Source organism: Salvelinus alpinus, chromosome 6 (genome assembly GCF_045679555.1).
Source record: "Salvelinus alpinus chromosome 6, SLU_Salpinus.1, whole genome shotgun sequence".
Classification (NCBI taxonomy): domain Eukaryota; kingdom Metazoa; phylum Chordata; class Actinopteri; order Salmoniformes; family Salmonidae; genus Salvelinus; species Salvelinus alpinus.
In genome coordinates this window covers 68,476,906-68,500,522 of record NC_092091.1, presented here as the reverse complement: position 1 = coordinate 68,500,522, position 23,617 = coordinate 68,476,906, and the positions used below count along the sequence as shown (strand labels likewise).

At 44.7% G+C, this 23,617-nt stretch overlaps 1 protein-coding gene across 4 annotated transcripts in view; it reads right to left on the bottom strand.

Moving 5' to 3' along the window:
* Nucleotides 1–23,617, bottom strand: part of fam13a (family with sequence similarity 13 member A) — an 87,276-nt gene that overhangs the window by 3,299 nt on the left and 60,360 nt on the right. The window contains exons 10-22 of one of the 4 annotated variants that reach the window (XM_071407550.1): nt 22,032–22,073; nt 20,834–21,031; nt 19,998–20,226; nt 17,117–17,184; nt 16,438–16,486; nt 10,536–10,689; nt 7,726–7,791; nt 3,799–4,015; nt 3,357–3,501; nt 2,711–2,998; nt 2,526–2,609; nt 1,436–1,531; nt 158–241 (exon numbers count right to left, since the gene is read on the bottom strand). In XM_071407550.1, coding sequence (XP_071263651.1) covers nt 158–241; nt 1,436–1,531; nt 2,526–2,609; nt 2,711–2,998; nt 3,357–3,501; nt 3,799–4,015; nt 7,726–7,791; nt 10,536–10,689; nt 16,438–16,486; nt 17,117–17,184; nt 19,998–20,226; nt 20,834–21,031; nt 22,032–22,073 — 1,720 coding nt within the window. The remainder of the gene's footprint in view (nt 1–157; nt 242–1,435; nt 1,532–2,525; nt 2,610–2,710; nt 2,999–3,356; nt 3,502–3,798; nt 4,016–7,725; nt 7,792–10,535; nt 10,690–16,437; nt 16,487–17,116; nt 17,185–19,997; nt 20,227–20,833; nt 21,032–22,031; nt 22,074–23,617) is intronic. The other 3 variants (XM_071407554.1, XM_071407553.1, XM_071407555.1) reach the window with 3 other exon arrangements.

The following is a 23,617-nucleotide window of genomic DNA, read 5'->3' as shown; positions in this document are numbered from 1 at the left end:
CCCCCCCCCCCACGAGTGCTATGGGTGTCCTCCCAATCCACAGGCTGCAATCAGGTTTGGTTGAGAGGTGAGGGAGTAGGGGATTGGAGGGTGCGAGGGGGAGGGAGTTGCGTTCTGATCACTGATTAGTCGAGCACGAGCAGCAGTGTGTCTTCACCTTGATGTCGTCAAAGAAGAGCGCGGCTTCGCCCTCGATAATGGGCTGAAGTAGAGGACCTCTGCGTTTGCTGGAGGGGGAGGCCTGAGAGTTAACAAGGAGGGGTTACCACTCGAGAACTGACCCCAGTTCAGCTCTGACTACAGAGCACATAGAGAAACTGACTGAATAGCATCCACTACAAACTGATCCTGGATCAGGTTTGTCACTGTAGGATTTTCTGCTGAACACTACCATGCTTCTTTTGGAACCTGTACCAAGTACTAGGATCAGAATGACCTGCTCTTGTTTGTGGGACCTTGTCACGACCATAATAGGCTTCTTCAGTGAAAACATAGCACTAGGCTCTCGTGTGATTTTAAGCCTCTGAAAGGCAGGCTGTGTAACAGGGTCTTAGATCAAACAGATAAGGGTATCACGAGTCAGCTCGTGACACAATGAATTCAGCAGTTGACATAACCCTATATGCCACCATGTACAGTACTTAAACGTTTGCTAGGTCTCCAATTTATATAATGAGGATTAAACCTATTATATAAAGTGTGTTCTGTACAGTACATTAGGTTCATAACACAGATTACATATTGCGTAATCAAAGTGTTTACACAAGAAATTAAAGGGGAAAACTGGGACAAAACATTAAAATGTCCTCTTGTATACCCGTTACATAAACCATATGGAGATGAAATGTATTACAATGGAAAAATATATTCTAATAATCTTTAATGTATTGGTGGTAGAGGTTATTGTGAGATTATACATATATTTTTTTATCCCCTTCTGGTTTGAATCCAGCCTCAGCGAATCCCTATATCTGATGAGAATCTGAATAGTTGAACAGTGTTTTCTGCCCTTCCGTACCCACCTTTCTAGTCTAGAGGGAGAGTCTGCACAGCTGTGGTGTGCGTGTGTATGTGTTCGTAGTTCCCTGTGGCCAACTGAGTTGCTGTGGCCCCAACTTGTCACCTTTGAGCTCTGTTAAGAACCTGTGGATCCACTGAGCCGCTTAAACAGAGTTTAGGCTTAGGGCATTGGCCTTGAGACTAACCTAGCGCTACGGCTAGCCACTACATACAGTCCCGCCTATGGACACTGACGCTAATGATAGCCTAATGCTAACATTAGCGTTGTTAGGATTAAGTGCCCACGTAAATGAGCTTGATCTTCAGCCAATGCTACGTGGTGACCTTTACCACCAGCTCCTCAAAGAGAAACCCAGGAACAACTCTGCTGTGGAGAAAATGAAGGGAGAGAGCAAAGAGAGCTAGCTATACTTACAATGACGGGGATGGTGGAAGCTCTGCAGAGGATCTGTTTGACCAGGCGGTATCTGTCGTACAGGGGCTTCATGATCTGTCTCTCAGTCTTGGTAACCTAGAGAAGAGGCAGAGAGAAAAGGGAAAGGCACATTGTTAGCAATAGCACACCGCTAGCTAGCTAGCATTAGCACTCCTCTGGGGCGCTACAATAGCAATCTGCTAGCTAGGGCTGACACACAACATGCAAGGTAACATAGATTCCAACCCCATCATTTCAAATCCAATGGTTTTTTAAATGTTTTAAATTTTAGTACCTCAGAGGACAACTGGCCTTAAACTAGGATATAAAGTCACACAGGGAAGGCTATGGGTGTCAGAAGCGACACCTTTCCACTTTCTGATAAACAACATTAACAAGGATTAACCCTTGCAATTAGTCCAATCAAAAAGGGAGTCCATGTCCCTTCCTTTCCAGTTCAATTAAGACGTTAGCTGGCTTTTTGTCCTTTAGCCATTGTCGCTGAGACGACAATACTCGTTACAGCTGTCTAAAGACGTTTGGCCTGCCAATAACGATATATTGCAGTGCAGAAGGTCATGTTTTCATTGGTATTTCATCCTTTTAATAATTTATTGTTGTATCTGGGTCTCTATGGCTGCATTTATACCAGCAGACATATTCTAATATTTTTTTCATTAATTGATCTTTTGACCAACCAGATCAGCTCTGGAAAACGGTCTGCTGTGAAAAGATCTGGTGTAAATTGGTCAAAAGACCAATTAGTGGAAAGAATATCAGAATATGGCTGCCTGTGTAAATGCAGCCAACGTTGTATCTAGGTTCCATGAAAAGATTGCATAGTTCAAAGCGCACATCTGTGTGCACACATTCTGCACTCTACACACACACAAACAGCCTGGTTCAAGACATTATTCACTCTTCAGTTGTGATCTAGGTCAGGTTTTCCACTGTACAGAGACTGACTTAATGCATTTGTTGGATTTTTTTTAGCTATCAGTTACTGTTCAGGCAGATGGGTGGGCTATCTAGAAGGCTTTATGAAATAGTTTTGGGGGGGCAGAAAAGGGACAGTGGACAAGACACTCACTGGTCTACCGTGGATGCCTTCGTAGTACAGGAGAGCCTTCTGTAAGGCCACCTTCTCAGCGCCAATCTGCTCCCGGGTCATATCCTATCAGAGGAGGAAGACACCTTTAGCCGTTAACCAATAGCATTTAGCTATTAACAGTGGCCCGGCATGTACAATAAGCGGCTAGGCGGCTCCTATCTTACCTTGACGTCCTCGGGCCGCCCCACCTCGTCCCTCTTCTCCTGCAGCTTGTTCTGGACACCCTCCAGGGTGTTCTCTACCGGGGGCTTGGGCGCCTTCTCCTGTTGGGGCTTCTTCTCCAGCTGGGAGCCAAAGCTCTTGGGCAGGGTGTTGCTGCGTTGGCGGGTCAGTGGAGGGAGGTCCTCCTCAGACTTGTGGAGCTTGTGCTCTTTCAGGTCTTTGCGGAGCTTGGCCAGTTCATTCATCCACTTCAGGACCTCTGGGTTGTCAGCCTTGTCACTGTGTGAGGGCTGTAAACAACAACATGATTTATCTTAATCCACAAACAGCAGCAGTGGGTAGTTTGACGTCTTCCCACAACATCTTGACTTTATCAATTGTCCCCATTCCTGACACCCCTCCCATCAGCTGAGTCTCATTATGAACTATCTAATCATGTTTACTTTGAAGGAAGCCAGTCGTGTCTTATAAATGGCATTTTATATTTCTGTGCATTTCTTAGGATGCCTTGCTATATCTCCTAATAAGCTCGTTGTGCTGCCCTGCCTTCTCTGATATACTGTAGCTACTTTAGAAATCAATCAGAAAGTGGCTCACTCATTTTTCCTTGCTGTCCAATGTTTCAGCTACAGAGGGTCTACTACTTACCCTGTATTTGCGCTCCTCCTCAAACTTCTCCTCGTACTTGTGGATCTTCCTCTTGAGACCGTGGATCTTCTTGGAGAGCTGGACTGAGGTCAGCTCTTGCTGGTCGTCGTCACCGCAGGAGCCCAGAGAGGAACTCCTTCTCCGACTGCAGGATAGAGACACAGCCATAGAAATAGAAGGACTGCCTGTTGCTATGGACACAGAGTCACGTTGGACGTATGCACACGCCTTTACTCTAAACACACAATCTGATGACCACCCATTGTAAAAACACACATGCATGAACACACATCTAATCACACATTATGTGACTCCCATATCTTGTAAATAAAACAGTGCCACACAAAAACAGTAACACATACTCAGTCACACAAACAAACCTACACACACACACTACTAGTCCCCAAAGTCAACAGTACTTAAGTCCATGTTGGTTCCTCACCTGGCAAAGGAGTGTGCATTGGGCGGCGAGGGTGGCACCTCGGTGTCATCTATGTACTGCTGGCAATGACCGTAGGCGTGGAAACGGGGGGACAGCATGGGGTCGCTGTCCTCTTCAATCAGCTGGCGAATCAGGCGGCCCCCCACTTGGGGCGAAATGCACGCCTCCTCGCTGTCCATACTCTCCCGTTGCCACGACGAGTAGGCCGGGACTGGCTCTGTGGAGCACACAGAAAATAACACAGGTTAGTCTGATAATGACAGAACCTCCATGAAAACACACACACACACTAAAAGTGGGTTAGATGGACCACTCCAAAACATACTGCACTCTGCACACGTTGATATCCCAAGGCTTTGTACTCCAAAAGGTGATGCAATGACAAAAACTGCACACACACACGGCAGAGACATGACCGTGGGCAGGGATGAGGGAGTGACCTGTGGAACTTGGCCGGCTCTACCAGCAGTCGACAAACACTGGCTTATCTCTCTCTCAAACACAGCTAGAGCTCAACATGGGCCCTGCTTGGCTGCAACATCTGAACTACAAACACCTCTAAAACATAGACAAAGTGTAGTCTAAGTAGAACACAGCAAAATAACAGCTTGCCTATCTGATTGTCGTCTCAAGGGACGAGGCAAGCAGTAAGCAGCGGGAATCCAACTGACTGGATCCAAATGAATCAACCCCCACTTTAAGTCTAAACATGGCGGTCGCTCGTCACCTCGGCAACACCTTCTTGGCACCTGCATCTGAGCGCCCTAAAGGGCACTGCGGCATTGCATGATGAAGCTGTTCACTAAAACTTTCACCACTAACTAATGACTTAAAGACCCATTCGTCTGTTTTCCAGGCTGGTTTCCCCAGCCCCTGGCCTCAGTTCAGCCCCCGCCAGAGTCCACTCCGACTCGCCACTAATTACACTGTGGTGAAAATAACCATGCAGATGTCTCTGACCATCCCAATCCCAAGTTATACATAAATTGGACTGCTCTTTGATGCCTCTGGTTGGGATAATGCAGGAGCCATGGCCTCCCTGGTAGAGGAATGGAACAGCTGTGACTCCAGAGTTAGCCTTGTCCCATATCGGTTTGTGATGTCTTCACAATTCCTATGGTCGTTGTCATCAATTTGCAAGACAGCGCAAGCAGATATGGGACCAGGCTATACGGAGAGTGACTAGGAAGAATATTGTTGGACTGTGTATGTGAGTGAGAGAGAGAAAGACCACGGCATTGTACCGACAGCAGGACTTGTACTGTATCACAGATCAGTGGAGCACACAGGCTGTTGTTGCTAGGAGAGGAGGGAAGGCTTCACTTCACATAGCCTAAGCCACCACCACACAACAGCATTGTAAATACAACACTCAGCCAAGGATTGTTCTACTGACTGTGTATGTAGCTGCCTGCACGTGCGTTTGTGTGGACGTGAGAGAAACCACGGTATTGTACCACAGGAAAACGGAGACCATGTAGGCTACACTGCACACTGGAGAGGTAACATAGCCAGAAGGGAAGGTGAGAGCAATAACAACGTCAGGTTTCCATATCACCAATGTAAACATTTAGAAGCATCAGAATTCAGGAATCACTCTTTGAACACATGCACACCCACGTGCACACACACACACCCTGTAGCTGCACATGCATGTTTTTCTAAGAAGGGGGGCGGATTGGGGCTCATATGGGAAGTGATTTGGGTTCGAATTTCCAAATAAAAAAGCATTTTTTTTTTGTTGGTTTACATATCTCGAAATGGATAGATAAAAGCTTAATTTGCCATTTGTGTCACTTCAAAGTGACCAAAATGACGTTTTTACCAATAGTAGTCCTACAACAGTTTTGCTTACAAATCGCAGGTCGAATTTCCCCGGGTAATTTTGACGCATATTGTTGATATTCTCTCGCGCACATAGGCCTATCTGCTGGTCGTCACTAGTTACCACTGTAGCCGATTTTGACTTTGTGGTTGTGATCCGACTACAGCAACACCCAACAATACAAATATCTACTGTATATCTCAATATTATAAACGAGTTGAGTTATACAGAATAAAAGTAGTGGCATCTTTAGCTGACAAATGCATGTAACGGTTAATATTGGCTCCTGGTTGTCGGTCCGTCTTTTCTGTCTTTGCTACAGTTGATGACGCGCAGCAGCACATATTTGAAAACAGAGGTCTGTAACAAAGTTGCTTTCATGTTGCCTTCTTGAGTTTCTGAATTAAAGGAATTGTGTGCGATTTTCATTCCCTAAGGGATTGAGAATATGTTCCTATAGTGTGTAGCCTTACTAGCCTAACACTTGGTATCTGGACCGTGTTATAGGGTATACATGGTGCGTTCGTAAATTCACTTTAGAGTGCCAGAATGCACTCGTAGTGTGCTCTGGACGTTCGTAAATTCCGAGCGTTTCGGCTCTCGTAGCGTTCAGAGCGCACACTGGACGCTCTGGCGGAGGAGTAGGATTGATCGGAGCGTTCTGACCTCACAACGGCTGTCAAGCACTCACGCTAACTGGCTAAAGTTAACTAGCTTGCTAGTTACTTCCAGACATAAACGAGAGAACACCTCCTTCTGACAATTTTTTTCGCCCTAGCAGAGCTGGTTAGGCTGAATTTATGTTATCCGGAGCGTTGGTACTGCTGGCAACAATTTAATTACGATGTTTTTTTGCCGACGTTTACTGACACCAGCCATATTCAACGAGTGTTGAGCGTTCATAAATTCATCAGTTATTCTGCGCTCTGGCAAACTCAGACGAGAGTGCTCTGAAATCGGAGTAGATTGCCAGAGGGAATTTACGAAGGCACCCATAGACTCCTCACTCAGCACGACTAGTAGTGCATGCTGGACTGTAGACGGTAGATAATAATCACGAAAGCCAGCTAACGTTAGCTGTCTGCTGCTATAAGGCGAGTTGTTTAGCTGGCAAGCCAACGCGCATTGCTAGCAAATATGTAGACTTAGCTGTCTACTATAATTTTTTTCATCTTAGATGTTAGATGTTGAGTTTACAGTTGCAACTCTTTGATTGCGAATTTTCCAGACGAGTGTTTGCACTGTAAGTGATAAAGCAGATAAAGGCGCTATACATATACCGCAGTATAGTTGTGACTGTAAATTATAATTACATTTTACTGCTGTAACGTTCATAGCTAACTCGACTTGTAAAATGCATTTTTTATAATAGTAAGTACTAGGTTTTCCTTAGATATTGTAACTACATACCAGTAGCTGTCTAATACTGACCAACGATCTGAGTTTGTTTACAAAAAAAGGACAACTGTCACCCCGATAATAATTCATAAACACAAATTACATAACTGAGACTTAGGCTATGAAGTATGGCTCGGGTCATGGAGGTGCTGGCTTGGAAGGTACTTAGTGTGTGCGCGGTATGCTACTATAGGACTACGTGCGGTTTTACACGGTCTTTCAAAGCATGTCGGGACTGCCTGGGGCGCGGGAGGCGCGGGAGCAGTAGCCAAGCCTCCCTAGGCAGAAGGTTGCCTCACACAATGTATCCAATCAACACTGCTACGTATGGGTTTACTAGATGACAGTGAGCAACAGGTCAACCTCTCAAACAATTCAACGTGTTTTAACCTATTATGTCAGCTTACACAGCCAAGCAGGATAGGGCATTCACCATGGAATTTCAAATGAGGTCTTTAAATCAACCAGCACAGCATCTAGCCCATTGTAGTTGAGGCATGCCATGCTGTCATGCCCCTAAAGGTTGGGATGTGATTGGTTGGGAGCAGAATATGCCCAATCACTGTTTAATGATGTTGCCATGCAGTAGTAAAAGGTCATGCAACAGGCATTTGGCCTTTTCCCTCTCTGTTCTGTCTCTAATGGGTTATTTGTATCAAGGCAAGACAAGTCCCGGTTCCAATGCCAGCCAGAATGCCACTTACCCTCATAATAACTCGACTGGAAAACACTTTTGAAATCAAGGAAAGGGGCGCTAAAGAATGGGCAATCTGGAGGAAGAGAGAAAAATAAGGTGATAAGAACAGACGAGATGGAGGGAGGAAAAGAAGATAAGATCCAGCCCGGTCACTCTGTTGCATGCGAAAGGTGAAATGAGAATCATAGTGCATCATTCCCAATGACAGAGACATTACACAGTAGTAGACAAGTCCTCTAACTAGCTCTATGTACGTGGAGCTGGCACACAGCACATATCTGCTCACCATGACTGTAGTTGGCACAGGCTGCACTGGGTAAAAGGTCTCATGCCACTGTACCATCCACCGTCCCAACCATCACTACCTCATCCATTCCTATTGCAACAACCTCATCTGTTTCCCTGCTTACCCCCTCTGCAGGACACAGGTACTTATAGATATACCTTATGCATAACAAAAACGCTCTTAGTCTCATGGCTCTATATTTAAAGGGGAGAGAAAGGACCTACTGCCAGACAAAAAAGACCCCGAACATCACTCAAGTTCACTGCTGTTTAATCAAACACTCAAAACCCAAGCTCTGACTAGCCTTGCTCTTCCTCTGGCTTCAAAAGATCCAAGCGTTCTGATTGCCTTGCCTGCGTCTAGGAGAAATGCTTCTTGTGATATGGGAACGCCATGTCACGGTCAATCATAAGCACTCCCCTGGGAGTTGTAACTCTCAGTAGCTCAGAGGAGTCTAAAGCATTATGCCTTTAAGAAGGTACCTCCTGTAGCATGGGATTCTTTTGTGCCAGGTAACACGCAGAATGTGACTTAAAAACAACGTCTGTTTTTGTCCTCCCTCACCTCTCCTCATCCCTCCATTCCTGGCTGTGAGAGAACAACACCTGGTGATACCTCTCACTCTTTCTCCAGAAAACACACACTATGTGCGTGTGTGTACACACACACACGCGCTGCCTGCACTGCCAAAACCCCTAACACCAAACCCACATTGGCTGCAGCCCTGACTGACTGCATAAGTTAGCATTTCTATGCAGACAGACACTACCTGAATATTTATCTGTCTATCACACTCACTTTGGAGCGAACAAGGACTAAGCACCAGGCTTACACAGTGCTCCTTAGCTAAATAGGACAAACATGTCTCAATCCCGACCACTAGAGGGCGTCTGAGTGCTTTTTGCTCCGTTGGTACTGTACTGTACTAGAGACACAATTCAAGACAAACAGTGCTGTTTGAGTTGGAAGAAATACTGAGTCCAAAGGAAATGTTTGAACAATATTTTCCTTAAGGTGTGACCTATTTCCATTGGGGTTAGGCAGTTTGGGTTGGGCATGACTGCTGCCTGCACCGAGCAACCACGCAGGAAATTATTTAGTTTCCAATATTCAAGTTACTATAAAAAATGGTGCCCATGCATGTCCCTTCAAGTCTGAAACTGCAAGTGGACTTCTTTCAGGTAACTTGCCCTGTGCAAACAAACATAAGCAATCTAACAACTCTGCATTCAGTCTCGCTAGAGTACAAAAACACACTTTTTCAAACTCCACCCACCTCCGACCTTTCTTACGCAATCGCTCACAAAAACAATCAGACAAGTTGTGCAGCATCTAACAGCCTTTCCTTCCTGATACTCCAATCCCACTCAACAACATGCTGCTAATAATTGTTGCACCATGGATTTAAAGCTTACAGAGAAACTAAAATAAAATTGTTATTTTCTAATATCAAACTCTTTTCTGACATGGTTTAATCCCCCGAAATCCGCTGTATTACAGTTATTTAACAAACATATTGAACATTTTGAATGGCTGCGAAAATCTCGCCAAGGTCCTTTTTGACTGACATTTCTTTCACTCAAAAAAAAACCAAGCAGACATGCCCATGATAGACTAATGAATAATAGAATACCTCTGTCTATTTCTGTATAAACTATGCATGACCAATGAGATTCGATACCTTGGCATGAATAAACAAATAGACACACGTCATTGCTTACATCCAATGCCATGTGCAGAGTTGAAATCCAACCTTAATGAACACACACACACACACACACTTATTGTTCCTAGGGTTAATCTAATCATGCAGGCACACACACACACACACCATACGCACTTAAAAAACGAAATGCCAGGAGCGTTTGCAATATCAATGGGAAGACAATACATCCAGACCATATCAAACAAGATCAATGTCAATCCCTTTAAGAAAAGATAAAACCTCAACGCCCCTTAAACAGTACAGTATTTTTCACCTGTAATCTTCCCCTTTAATGATTGTTGTAAGCAATCTGGAAGCTATTCACAACCCACAAACTGCACAATAACTGCCAACCAAAAGGCGAAACATGCCAGCAGCATGTGCAAACTGTAAATACTCACTCTTTCACTCTTCAATAACTCATGGTAGCAGCACGTACAACACAATATGCTATGCTGTTCCCATCACTTGTAAACAAAAAAACTCCATGTGGTCTGATGAAACAGGAGGCACATTTGTCAAAAAGGCAATAAAAAGATCTGCCATCTAAATGCAATATGCTGCGCCAAGCTGTGTACACAAGCACAACGCCTTCAGTAACGGTGCAGCTTCTCCAGATATAGAAGCCGAGAGACTTTAAGAGCATCTGAGTCCATAAATCTTCTTGAAGACGCAGAAGGAGCCACCACAACAAGAGGAGAGGGAGCAGGAGGGTTGCAGCTGCCACCCAGACACCCATGTGCTGCCTAGAAGGAAGGGAAGGACTGAGGGAGTGTGTGGAAGAGGGGAAGAAAGGCTGGGGGGGGGGATTGGACTCAAGATTTACCTCCCCAGTTGTTATCGTCGGTCAGCGCTGACAGGTCCAAGCGGGGTACGTCCTCGCCACATTCCTGGTCCGAACTCCGGCCGATGACCCCCCTCCTGTCGGCTGTTTCACAGCTACTAGGCAGCTCCTGGATCTTCATACTACTGAGTCGTGTCTGCACAACCATGGAGAGACACAAAACAACAAGGGCTGGGAGTGAGCATGGTCCTTAAGTTCAGCCATACACTGCCTCTGCCTGGCCCAGCCTACCACAGCCCTTGCAGGGGTGTGACAACACTCCTGATTGGTCCACCGGGCGTGTGTGTGTGTGTGTGTGTATGAGGTTTCATGCCCCTCCTATTTTCCCTCTGGGTTCCCACCCCTTCCTCGCTCTCTCTCTCTCTCTGTGCATATGCACTGATCCTTTGGAGTGATTTGTCTCACAGTAGCCAGAGCAGAAGGGAGGGGGAGGAAGGGAAGGAGGAGGAAAAGAAGGAGGAGGGAGAGAAAGAGGTATGGCAAAGAAAAGCAAGCAGATTATTCGCCAGACGCCAGCTGAGATTTTTTTTCCCCTCTCTTCTGCTGCAGAAAGACATCCTTGCCTTGGAGGAGTTCTCCCTCCCTCTTTAGGCTACCACTCTCGCCTTTCCTCCTCTCCTGTGCTCTCTTTCCCCATCGTTTTTCTTTCCCTCTTCCGAATCCCCCCCTCTCTCCCAATCATTTTCTACCCTCTTCACCTTCCCTCCCCCCTTATCTGCAAATACCATTATCTCTGTCGTTGTACATCTACTCTTTCAATATCACCCCCCGTTCTTAGCCCTTTTCAATGCACAACCAAATGGAAGCTTCTTGACCATAACACTCAAACATCCTATCAGATGCCAGCCTAGCAAAACGTTAACAATCCCTCAACATTACCGAAAGTGAATTGAGATGGTGGGTCATGCAGGCAGGGCGTGCGTCCAAAACAGGCAGGACTTTGTGCTAAACTGAGGGTGGGGGGGGGGGGGGGGGGCTAGCTTCCCCTCACTTCCTCTCTAGCCTCTGCCTAGGCGTGGGACAGAGTTATTTTAGGAACAGATCAGGGATTAAAACTGCCCCAGCCTCATAAATGCCACCTATAAAATGAACTGCCATTGAGTGGGTGTTGTGTATGATTACTGGTAGTGGTATAACTGGGGGGGGGTGAAAGGTGAATGTTACTGTAATGCCAATGATAGGGAGTTATCAAGTGCTCTCAGCTGTTGACTGGCAAATAGCTTTGATGTGACTGATAGTGGGAATTTGTCCCAGACACCCAGCTGACCAACGCTGGGGACCATAGACCATGTAAAAACGGACATTTAAACACTCTGAATCTGAATCTCAAAATGTCCTTCCTTTTCGCTCTTAATCTCTCCTTTCCTACCCTTCAGTCAAGGAGCATACTGTCATTGTTTACTGGGAAAGTGAACTGCGGCCACACAGTGTGTGTGTGTGTGTGTGTGTGTGTGTGTGTGTGTGTGTGTGTGTGTGTGTGTGTGTGTGTGTGTGTGTGTGTGTGTTTTGCGCACATGCGTGTAGCTGGAACACACACACGGTGTGTAACAGGACACCCTCAAAGGTAATCTAACCCGAGTTCTAAAAAAAAAGCGAGAGACTCTCAGATTCAAAAGCACTTCATGTTACAGAACACAAGCAAACAAACACTTCAGAAGGAAAACAACTACTGTTCAACCCCAATCAATCAACTCATTTAGGTTCATATGATTGATATGGGGCCATTACCAGGCTGTTAGGTCAAACAATAGAAACCTATTGACTACATCTGAAGTTGTGAAGCAAGAGCTGATTACCTTGAGATGGACTGGGGTCAAAGACGTCAAAAGAAGGACAACACTGCTACAACACATTTTCTCAAGTGTTCTGTGCCCTCTTTTTCTTTAACTGTTTCAAAGCACACTTCTTACACAACAATTCACCTGATGTCATTTCTGCAATGCAGATCTCTTTCGGGCACTGAAACTAGTCGCCCTTGATACCACCAAAGGGGTCATTGACATACAAATTAGGACAATTTAATCAAATACTTTCAAAGCATCGCCCCATTAGAGGTTATACAGAGAAAGGACTAGAAATGTAATGTGATCAAATCACGTTTCACACATGGACGAGCTAATGATAGGTTTGATTCAATCTTTTTCAGGCACATTAATCATCATCCTTATTGCAGTTAATGATCACATTAATCATCATCCTTATTGCAGTTAATGATCACATTGCTGTAAGAATGACAATAAAAACGATATAAAACGATATGATATATAGTAGCAGTCTAAAGTTTGGACACACCTATTCATTCGAGGTTTGTTCTTTATTTTTACTATTTTCTACATTGTAGAAAACTAGTGAAGACATCAAAACTATGAAATAACACAGTTGGAATCATGTAGTAACCAAACAAGTGTAATATTTTCTATTTGAGATTCTTCAAAGTAGCCACCCTTGAGTGTGCAAAGTTGTCATCAAGGCAAAGGGTGGCTACTTTGAAGAATCTCAAATATAAAATATTACACTTGTTTGGTTACTACATGATTCCAACTGTGTTATTTCATAGTTTTGATGTCTTCACTATTATTATACAATGTAGAAAATAGTACAAATAAAGAAAAACCCTTGAATGAGTAGGTGTGTCCAAACTTTTGACTGGTACTGTATATATACACTGTATTACTTTTTTAAAAAACGTATTAATGTACCATCACAGTAGTCATTTTCAGCAAATGTTTCTATCAACAAGTCTCTGGAAAATACTACACACAACAGAAATATAAACATCTGTATACAGTCCCAATCATTTCAGGATTAACCCAGACTCACTAGTAGACAGAGAACAGCTTGACCGCGGCGACCACTTACCCTGGCTGTAAATATCACTGCCACACTGACTGTACATAACCTACTGTACTATAATCCTTTATCCTAGCACAACTCAACTACTGATCACATTACATCATCACTAGTCACCATGGGTAGAGTGATGCAGAGGGAGACCAGGGTACTAGCATTCAGCATTGCAGATAGAAATTGTATGAATAAATATAGCTAGTATAATTCCTTTACTCTAAATGTCAGTGAAAGACATATCTGTTCTACTAGATATATTTCTATCTGAACGTTCCACAATGTTGTGCTCAGGATTTGGGGTTGGATTTATCCCACAGGGGGTGTTCTTTCCATTGTTAATCTGTGTGTTAGGGGTTTTATAGACAGGCTACACACAAACACATGGTGGATTTAGGAGGATGAGGCTGGGGTGGTAATGACAGACACAGACAGGGTGGAGAGAAGGGGCTCGTCTGGGAGGGTAGCATCACATTGGATGAGGAGGCTTGATACACAGCCACAAGTGACACGCACGCTAGAACGCACACACACACACACACACACACACAGCTGTAGTGCATCTGATTTGTCGTGTGTCTACTGAACGAGCAATAACCCCCTTCACCCACATTTTTGTGATCCATTATTACTACAATACAATCCTGAGATTTTCACAATATTATACAGATGCAAGAAATCAGAATCTCCACCAAGTAAGCGTCATGTTTTGTTTTTTTGGAGGGGGGTGCTCAAATTTACATGATGTCCAAGCTTTTATCCAACCAAATAAGATCCCTTTGAAAGTTGAAATGTCTTTTGCGGCAGGGTACTAAGCAGTACAGTACTGTAGGCATTATAGCTAAAGCCAAAAGAAAGACTTGTTTGTACAGTTACATTCCAGGTCCCATTGATCTGTACTGTACTGGTTTAAGTGGTCCATAATTGATGTGTGGAAGTCTTTAATCTCTTAAACCTGTCCTTACTCCCTGTACCCCCACTGGCCTTTGACTGTGTGTAGTATTGGGGACAGGGCTGAGAATGTGGTCTCACTCACACACACACACACACACACACACACACACACACACACACACACACACACACACACACACACACACACACACACACACACACACACACACACACACACACACACACACACACACACACACACACACACACACACACACACACACACACACACACACACACACACACACACACACACACACACACACACACACACACACACACACACACACACACACACACACACACACACACACACACACACACAAAAAGCTGGAACAGTGAGCTCTAGAAGCCATTCTAGGTGTCATCAGGTTAAAGAGGCTCAGACATGCCACACACTGATACACTTCAGAGTGTGTGTACGTGTGTGTGGTGACCGAGGCCACCACTCACTAAAGCCAAGGCTGTAAAAGACTCTGTCCAAAAACGTTTTATGACGGTGTGAAAGCCAAACAGGTCAAGTGAACATGTTTCTCACAGCTTTCACGTCGACTTGAGTTGCTTCTAGGTTAACAAGCAAGCAATATACGGACGAAGAAGCTTTCCATCGTGCAAATGACTGAAACACTAAAAGGCTGTCTTTGTGTTGAATAACAGTAAACTTTAGTTACAGATTAAACAGACAACATAAAACTGAGCTTCAACAATACCGTTAAAAATATGCTTTAAAACAATAAATCTCGTCAAGACATCAATCTGCCTTAGGTTGCGTCCCAAATTCCCTTCATAGTTCACTACTGTTGACCAGCGCCCCTAGGGAACACAGCCTCTGTCTTAGTAGACCGATCAAGAGCACTAATCTACTTAGTACACTAATTGGACCTGCTGTCAGTAGTACGCTCTGATGTCACTAGGTGCTGGGTTCCCTCATGCCACCACCTCTGATCTGACACCAACAACCAGCAGAGAGGTTGGCACAATAACCCTTTACCCCGAGGACGCCGTGCCACCATGCCAGGCACAGACTGCATCTCAGTGGGTACAGCCTGTTCTGAGGTGGTGAATGTGGAGGAGGTGGAGACAGAGAATTGTGTCACTAAGACCCATCTGGACTGTGTGTGTGTGTGTACAGTTCTGTTGTAGAGTCACATTAAGTGTTACAGATTAGCCTACTGTACTAGAAGGCAGATGGACCAGTAGATTACATAGGACTGTTTCCATCTGTATACCACCTTAGCAACTATGACCTTATCACTATGCTGAATATCTCCAGCTGCTTCTGATGTTTTTAATAGGTACACAGTGCTTCACATTTCGAAGTGATACAGATCTGCAGTGTAAAACGTTCACAGCGTTTCCCATCAAGATGTGTGGATAAGTAGTTTTTTTGTGTGGTGATTTTCATGCAATGAAAAGCTCAAACTTTGTTTTGGTTTCTTTTCTACTTCTCTTCTTTCCATATTGTGTCAATAGTAGTGATTCATTGTTGCTTTGCTGTCAATCTCTCCAAGGGATGTCTGCTTTTCCCCTAAAGAGAAGATGTTTGGCTGTAACATTTTGACCAGCAGAGATGTGGTAGTTCCACATTGCAGTCAGGGGACCAAAATAGTATCTCATTTATCTGCTCCAGTTGTTCATTGGTCAGGAACAAACTCTAGATGTTCCCTCAGACCCCTCCTCTTCCCTCAGACCCTTCCTCTTCCCTCAGACCCTTCCTCTTCCCTCAGACCCTTCCTCTTCCCTCAGACCCTTCCTCTTCCCCCAGACCCCTACATTCCCCATCAATCACCTAGGCTACTGAGAGACTCTGGCCCTACTTCCGCAAGCAGTGTGAACACAGCAAGCCTAGGAGATCTAGCATGTACATGCAGGGAATTTCAGTGAAAGAGGAAGAGAGAGAGAGACAGAGACAGAGAGAGACAGAGAGAGAGACAGAGAGAGAGACAGAGAGAGAGAGAGAGAGAGACAGAGAGACAGAGAGACAGAGAAACAGAGAGAGAGAGAGAGAGAGAGAGAGAGAGAGAGAGAGAGAGAGACACAGACAGAGAGAGAGACACAGAGAGAGAGAGAGAGACACTCAACTCACCCATGAAGGAGTTAGAGGAAGACTGGGGTCCTTTCTTTGACTGCCATTTCTGAGAGGGGTGAAAACATAGACATGTTACGTCACCACCAGGATCACACCCTAGCAAGGACACTGGTGTTTTCCACCCAGCCAGGAGCCCGTAGAACAGCGTGCCGAGTTGAGGTGAGGAAGGCTCTCTCGCCCCCTAACTCCCCAATGTCAGCGGCATTCTCTCAAGTTTATCAGATTAAAAACGTTGTTAAATAAATGTTGCCCGATAAAGACAGGTGCTGTGACACAATGGGACCAGGCCTCAGGGAGTCCGTCAGATCCTTAGCAACACAACAATCCTTCTTTAAATAACAGTGTCACATTACCTTAGTACAGGGTTTCTCAAACTCGGCCCTCGGGATCCCAAGAGGTGCACGTTTAGATTTTTAACCCGAGCACTACACAGCTGATGATTAGTTGAGTATCTCAACCAGCTGTGTAGCGCTCGGGCAAATCTAAATGTGCATCTCTTGGGGTCCCGAGGACCGAGTTTGGGAAACACTGCGTTACTATCTAGATTAAGTAGTGAAAATGGTCGGTATTAGCTACTTCTTCTGTTGGAGAACTTTGCCATCTAAATGAACAGGTGAAAAATGGTCAGTGGTAGTTACAAGCATTTTAAAGGGTGTTGAAATGTCACAGTGCTTACCGGTTGTCTGATGACTCCATGTTGTTTGTCCCGGCTTTGTCATGTACTCTTGCTATGCATTCTTCTAGCTGTATAAAATAGAATACATGACATTACTCTCTCCCTAATGGAGGTTACGGTGTGCATCAGAGTGCAACGCTGATCCTGACATGCTTCCATCACACATCTATGTCTGGAGCAAAACAATGTATTTCAGGGAAATTATGTTTCGAGAGCATTTGACATAAACAGTGTGCCGAGACCCGGTTTACACAATTACACAGGATTTGTTACTCTGTTTGCCTTGGCCATTAGATAAATAAAACACATATCAAATCTAGCAAAACATTTACAGTGGGGCAAAAAAGTATTTAGTCAGCCACCAATTGTGCAAGTTCTCCCACTTAAAAAGATGAGAGAGGCCTGTAATTTTCATCATAGGTACACTTCAACTATGACAGACAAAATGAGAAAAAAAATCCAGAAAATCACATTGTAGGATTTTTAATGAATTTATTTGCAAATTATGGTGGAAAATAAGTATTATTCATAAAGTCTCACATTATTCATAAAGTCTCTATTTAAAAACATATTTCTCCAACCTGCGAGACCTCTCTTAACTACTGTCACAACAACAACCACGGCGAAGAAAAGCTGAACGAATCAAATCATCAGTTGGTTATAGAAACATGTTCCAGAACAGGTGGTGGAGTGGGGGGGGGAGTCACACCAACTAACGAGGGGATGTAGTGTACAGCGTGTACTGTTCTATGGTGCTGTGGTGTTCTGTACACTATGACACCCCTGGGACTAACCCTCTGGGAGGCTTTACAGGGCCTTAATGACTCCCCATAGGCTTCCAGACGTGGGTTCTAATGTTATTTGTTTTTGTTAAAGTAGTTTCGGTGCACTTGATTGAGATTGCTTGGAGCAACAGAAGTAATAGAATCGTCCCAAAAGTGCAAACCCCGCCCGTCACGCGGTATTCGAGAGAAAACAAATACTATTTGAGCCTAGGCCTGTTACAGTAGCTAACCTCCTGTTACATCAGCCAACCCCCTCGGTCAGTCACTCCTAACACCCCTGTCCTGCCAGCCAAGATTAAGACATCGCCACTACAGTATGTATGCCAGGATTTCAGGTGTCTTCTCATCTCTTACATAACACAGGTGTGTAATCTTCACCCGGCACAGTCAGAAGAGGACTGGCCACCCCTCAGAGCCTGGTTCCTCTCTAGGTTTCTTCCTAGGTTCCTGCTTTTCTAGGGAGTTTTTCCTAGCTACCGTGCTTCTACATCTGCATTGCTCAGTCTTTGGGTCTTTAGGCTGGCTTTCTGTATAAAGCACTTTGTGGCATCTGCTGATGTAAAAATAAATACACCGATTGGTTGAGATGGCATGGAAAAGCCCCTAAAGGTTTAGCTATACCCTGTCTGTCCCTCTAAGTGTTTTTCTTAACCTGAAGCCGTGGAATCTATTTTCGTCCCTGGGATAACACACACGCTTCAGCCGAGCTAGGCTATACATTAGCCTGGGATATTGATGAGACAAGTGTGTCTGTCGACGTAAATAATCGATCAACTTATATTCACAGGTGAGTGCCACGACTACTTAAGAGTTAATGCAGTGAAGACAGCAGATCGGCCCTGTAGCCCATATTACTGGGGCCTGAGCCTATTCCAGCACCGCCCAAAGTCTTAGTGACTTTCAACTAAGATACGGTCTCTATATTAAGGGCCGTATCATTGGTAATGACTTACTACCCTTTAAGCTGTTGGCAGGCAACTGTTTGCTGACAAAGGATTTTCTGCTGCATTTGATACATACCAAGGCTGCATCTCAATTAGCAATATTAAAATACTGTGGAACCTGGTTTAGTTCGCCAGCAGTTTGGAAGCATATTTCTGAGACAATGATGTAATGACTTAAAGTAGGCAATACCACATACCCTCCAGAATAATGAGACAAATAAATGGGAAACATACTAAAATATGCAGTGAGGGCCTACATTTTAAATATCAAATTCAGCCTTCCAAGAGTCCAATATAATAATTGCAACACCTCAAATGGTATGTTTTCTTAATTTGCTAGGCATTTATTTTGCACACATAGACAACGTCACTGAGGTAAGCGGTTATTACCATAACTCCTCAGCAAAACACTCTTCTGGACATGACGGTCTTGAACCCTGAACGACAACAAGCCCCTGCTACACAACAACACAGTACATGTGTTCCTTCCTCTTCCTCAAAAGCAAATGCTAATTGAACCTCAGTGAACCTTGTTAACGCGCTGCCCTGCAATTTAGAGTGTTCCAGGGAGGGAGGTTTAGCATTTAGCGGAGCGCTAGAGCCCGCTGCCTGGCCTATCACGTGCCTCTGTAGCCTATGTAAGATTGATTAGGAATCCAGCCATTGGTGGCTATGCTGATGTTTATACCAATGTTCTCCATCTACCTCCATCTCTCTGCTGTCCCCGATTTAGCAGTTCTTGTGAAACATCACCAATTACTCAGGAGTGACTCATAGCAGCCATTAAGAGTAGACCGTGGTTGGTGGTAAGCCAGACGTCACACCAGCAAAGTGAAAAACACCACAGCGGCATAGACCTTGTGAGGGAGGATTATGAGAACCAGGCCAGGCTAGGAAACTTGAAGGGTCAGGTTGTTCTTCGGGAGTATAAAACATGCCACTATGAAAATAAATGATGAGAGTGCACCGCAAAATAAGTAAACAAGTAATTGTCTTAGATGTGCTGTTTTGAATGTTTGACCTCCACCTGAATTCAACAAGGGACCTGCAGTATAAATGAGCATGACATGGCAACAATAGACACACATCTGCAATGAGAAAGAGCGAGAGAGACACAGAGAAAGAAAGAGAGGAGGAGAGAGAGTGACTTACCGCGTGGGGGTCCTGGTTGTCACTAAGCTGGCCAAGCGTGGGGCTCTGGTGGCAGTGTTTAGTCTTCCTGGGTCTGGGGCCCTCGTGGTGGAGCCCTCCCTGGCTAGTCTGGTAGTCCCTCCTTACTCCTTCCTCACCCACGCTAACGCCACAGCTGCTAGTTCCGCTAACGCTGCCGGCCGCTGGGATGTTCTCCTTGTTGATGTCTCCTTCCCTCAGAGACGAGGATCTGTTTTCAAATGGAGATAAAGGAAAGAAGAGGGGGAATCAAACAGACTCTCTCTCTTTCTCTCTCTGTAACAAAGCAGCCTGGGTTACAAATGACAAGGTCATCGTACTTATACCTTGTACCCAGGCTAACGCCATGTTTAGAATTTGCGCTAATTCTATTTACAGAGTACAGTGGACTTGTCTTATTGACGTTGTATGGTGGGTGGCTGCACTAATGTAGCCCGCTAATCCATGTTTTCACTGCTTCTCCAGACTCCATCAGGTCTCTATCAACAAAGATTAGCTTGGTAGCACTAGGACCCCAGACTCCATTATAACCCCAATAGACATGACCACTAGAGGTGAGGCCATTGGAAGCATAGAGTTTGAATTACTAGAATTGACATTGGATCATAATAAGTCTCCCAGTCCACTGATATTGGTAAATCCAATGGTGGAAACTGCCATTGTTGATGCCTAGAACTCTGAGAATGTCACTCTGTTCGCAATGATACTCACAAAGGATGCCATTGACCAAATATACCAATCAACAACAGTAAAGGCAGATCCTACACCAATAGGGTGAGACAAATGTCCTATGTAAGGATTCATTCTATGGTCCATACCTGCTCCTGTCCCGGTGTCTCTGAGCCTCTTCCTGCTCCCTCTGGTGCCGACGTCTCTGCCGTGCCGTCGGGGTTACCTCGGGCGACGAGGAGCACCCGGTCGACTCGGAATCCTCCGACGTACTTTGACCTCCTCCGCACATGTGCACATCGAAGAGATGCTGCTCCACTGCCGACCTGATGGTCCTCTCCAGAACACTAGAGAGAGATGGAGAGAGAGAGAGCAGAGGGAGAGGGAAAAAGAGAGAGAACGAGAGAGAGAAATAGAGGGAGAGAGGATGTTATTGAGAAATACGATATGCACCAGACAAAGCTTCTTCCGCAGCTGTCATTGAAACGACTGAAATAACTATGCTGCATGGTCACCACTATGTCCTCCTGGAACTGTTCATCGTAGTGAGTATATAATATAACTATGCTGCATGGTCACCACTATGTCCTCCTGGAACTGTTCATCGTAGTGAGTATATAATATAACTATGCTGCATGGTCACCACTATGTCCTCCTGGAACTGTTCATCGTAGTGAGTATATAATATAACTATGCTGCATGGTCACCACTATGTCCTCCTGGAACTGTTCATCGTAGTGAGTATATAATATAACTATGCTGCACGGTCACCACTATGTCCTCCTGGAACTGTTCATCGTAGTGAGTATATAATATAACTATGCTGCACGGTCACCACTATGTCCTCCTGGAACTGTTCATCGTAGTGAGTATATAATATAACTATGCTGCACGGTCACCACTATGTCCTCCTGGAACTGTTCATCGTAGTGAGTATATAATATAACTATGCTGCATGGTCACCACTATGTCCTCCTGGAACTGTTCATCGTAGTGAGTATATAATATAACTATGCTGCATGGTCACCACTATGTCCTCCTGGAACTGTTCATCGTAGTGAGTATATAATATAACTATGCTGCATGGTCACCACTATGTCCTCCTGGAACTGTTCATCGTAGTGAGTATATAATATAACTATGCTGCATGGTCACCACTATGTCCTCCTGGAACTGTTCATCGTAGTGAGTATATAATATAACTATGCTGCATGGTCACCACTATGTCCTCCTGGAACTGTTCATCGTAGTGAGTATATAATATAACTATGCTGCATGGTCACCACTATGTCCTCCTGGAACTGTTCATCGTAGTGAGTATATAATATAGAATGGCAGTGTACTCACTTAGTCAGGTCAGAGCTACACTGGACAGATGAGAGGTGGTTGCTGTGGAGAGAGAGAGAAAGAAAAGAGAGGGAAAGATAGAGAGAGAACGAGAGAGAGAGGGAAAGAAAGAGAGAGAAGAGAGAGAGATGAGAGAGAAAGAGAGCATGTTTTAAGACAGCAGAGAGACAGGTGGTCTGAACAGGCAGCCCTCACAGGCCCCAAGGCTCTGTAGCTGACCACAGGCAGTCAGGGTGTGTGTGTTATGTACAGTATGTACATGTGTGTGCGCGTGTCAAAACGTCAGCCGTATTCAGCTCCTAAGGAGGCCCTCTGGGAGCAAAGTGGCTGGCTGCCATGGTGACCGGTCAACTGTGATCGCACGTCTCCCCCTTAATATTAGTCTATTGTTACACACGCACGTGCCCACAAACACACGCGCGCACACACACCTAATGAAGAGGACATGGCAGGCCTTACATACAGTGAGTGACAGCAGTTTGCCAGCTCCTCTCTCGTCTGACATGTGTCTGTGTGTGTCTGTATGTGTGGTGTATGTGTTTGTGTGTGTTTGTGTGAGTGCGTCTGCTAGACCAGGTGATAGTGATATGGCCTACTACCGCCTTCCCTTAAGAGATAGCATGCAGTGTCAGCACAGCTATTGAGGCCAGGCGTACAAGGTGAGTTTTCAGTTCAACAAAAACATGAATATAGGTCGTTCATAATGGCTTTTGGCACCATACTGTAGATACAGTATCTTACTAAATATGAATATTACATCTTATTCATACAAATCTAGAATACACTCCTCCATCCATTTCAATGTCAATAGGAAGCTATTTGAGCTCCAACATTACCAAGAAAGACCAGAGGAATTCACAGAAATACACAAAAGCATGACTTCCTTCCTTCAGCTTGTGTGTGTGTGTGTGTGTGTGTGTGTGGGGGGGGGGGGGGGGGTGAGCACCCAACAATACACACTATTCTCCTTACAGCTCATCCATCAGCATCAGTGTTGACAGTGATAGCATGGCTTTGCGTGTGCGTGTGTGTGTGTGTGTGTGTGTGTGTGTGTGTGTGTGTGTGTGTGTGTGTGTGTGTGTGTGTGTGTGTGGCCAAGGTGAGGATGGACAAATGAGAGAGCTGATGGAGGAGAGATAAGAGTAATTATATGGGATTAATAAAGTGATTATAGAACATCGTTGAAAAGTGTGTGTGTACGGTGTTAGTGTGTAAACAGAGCATAAAACAATGAACAGTCACATCAAGCAAAGAGATGAATTGAGACCAAGCTTATCGCTTATCTGATTATCGCGAGGTAATTCTGATGACTTTTCAAAATGTGTAGTCTGGCATGTTCTATTCTCGTTCAGTTCTAGCCAAAGGTTTTATTTTAAACTAGGTTAACGGTAAATGTCCCGAAAATAATTGACTAAAATGGATGACACTGTCAGTGTTGAAAAGCCAAATATACATCTGGCACCAAATGCTAGGGGTTAAAATAACTAACATGTCTTAATGTGTCACCAAGATGTTATGGCCCATAATGTGTCACCAAGATGTTGGACACCGTAATATTTTGAAAGGTTAAAATGAATGAATCAATC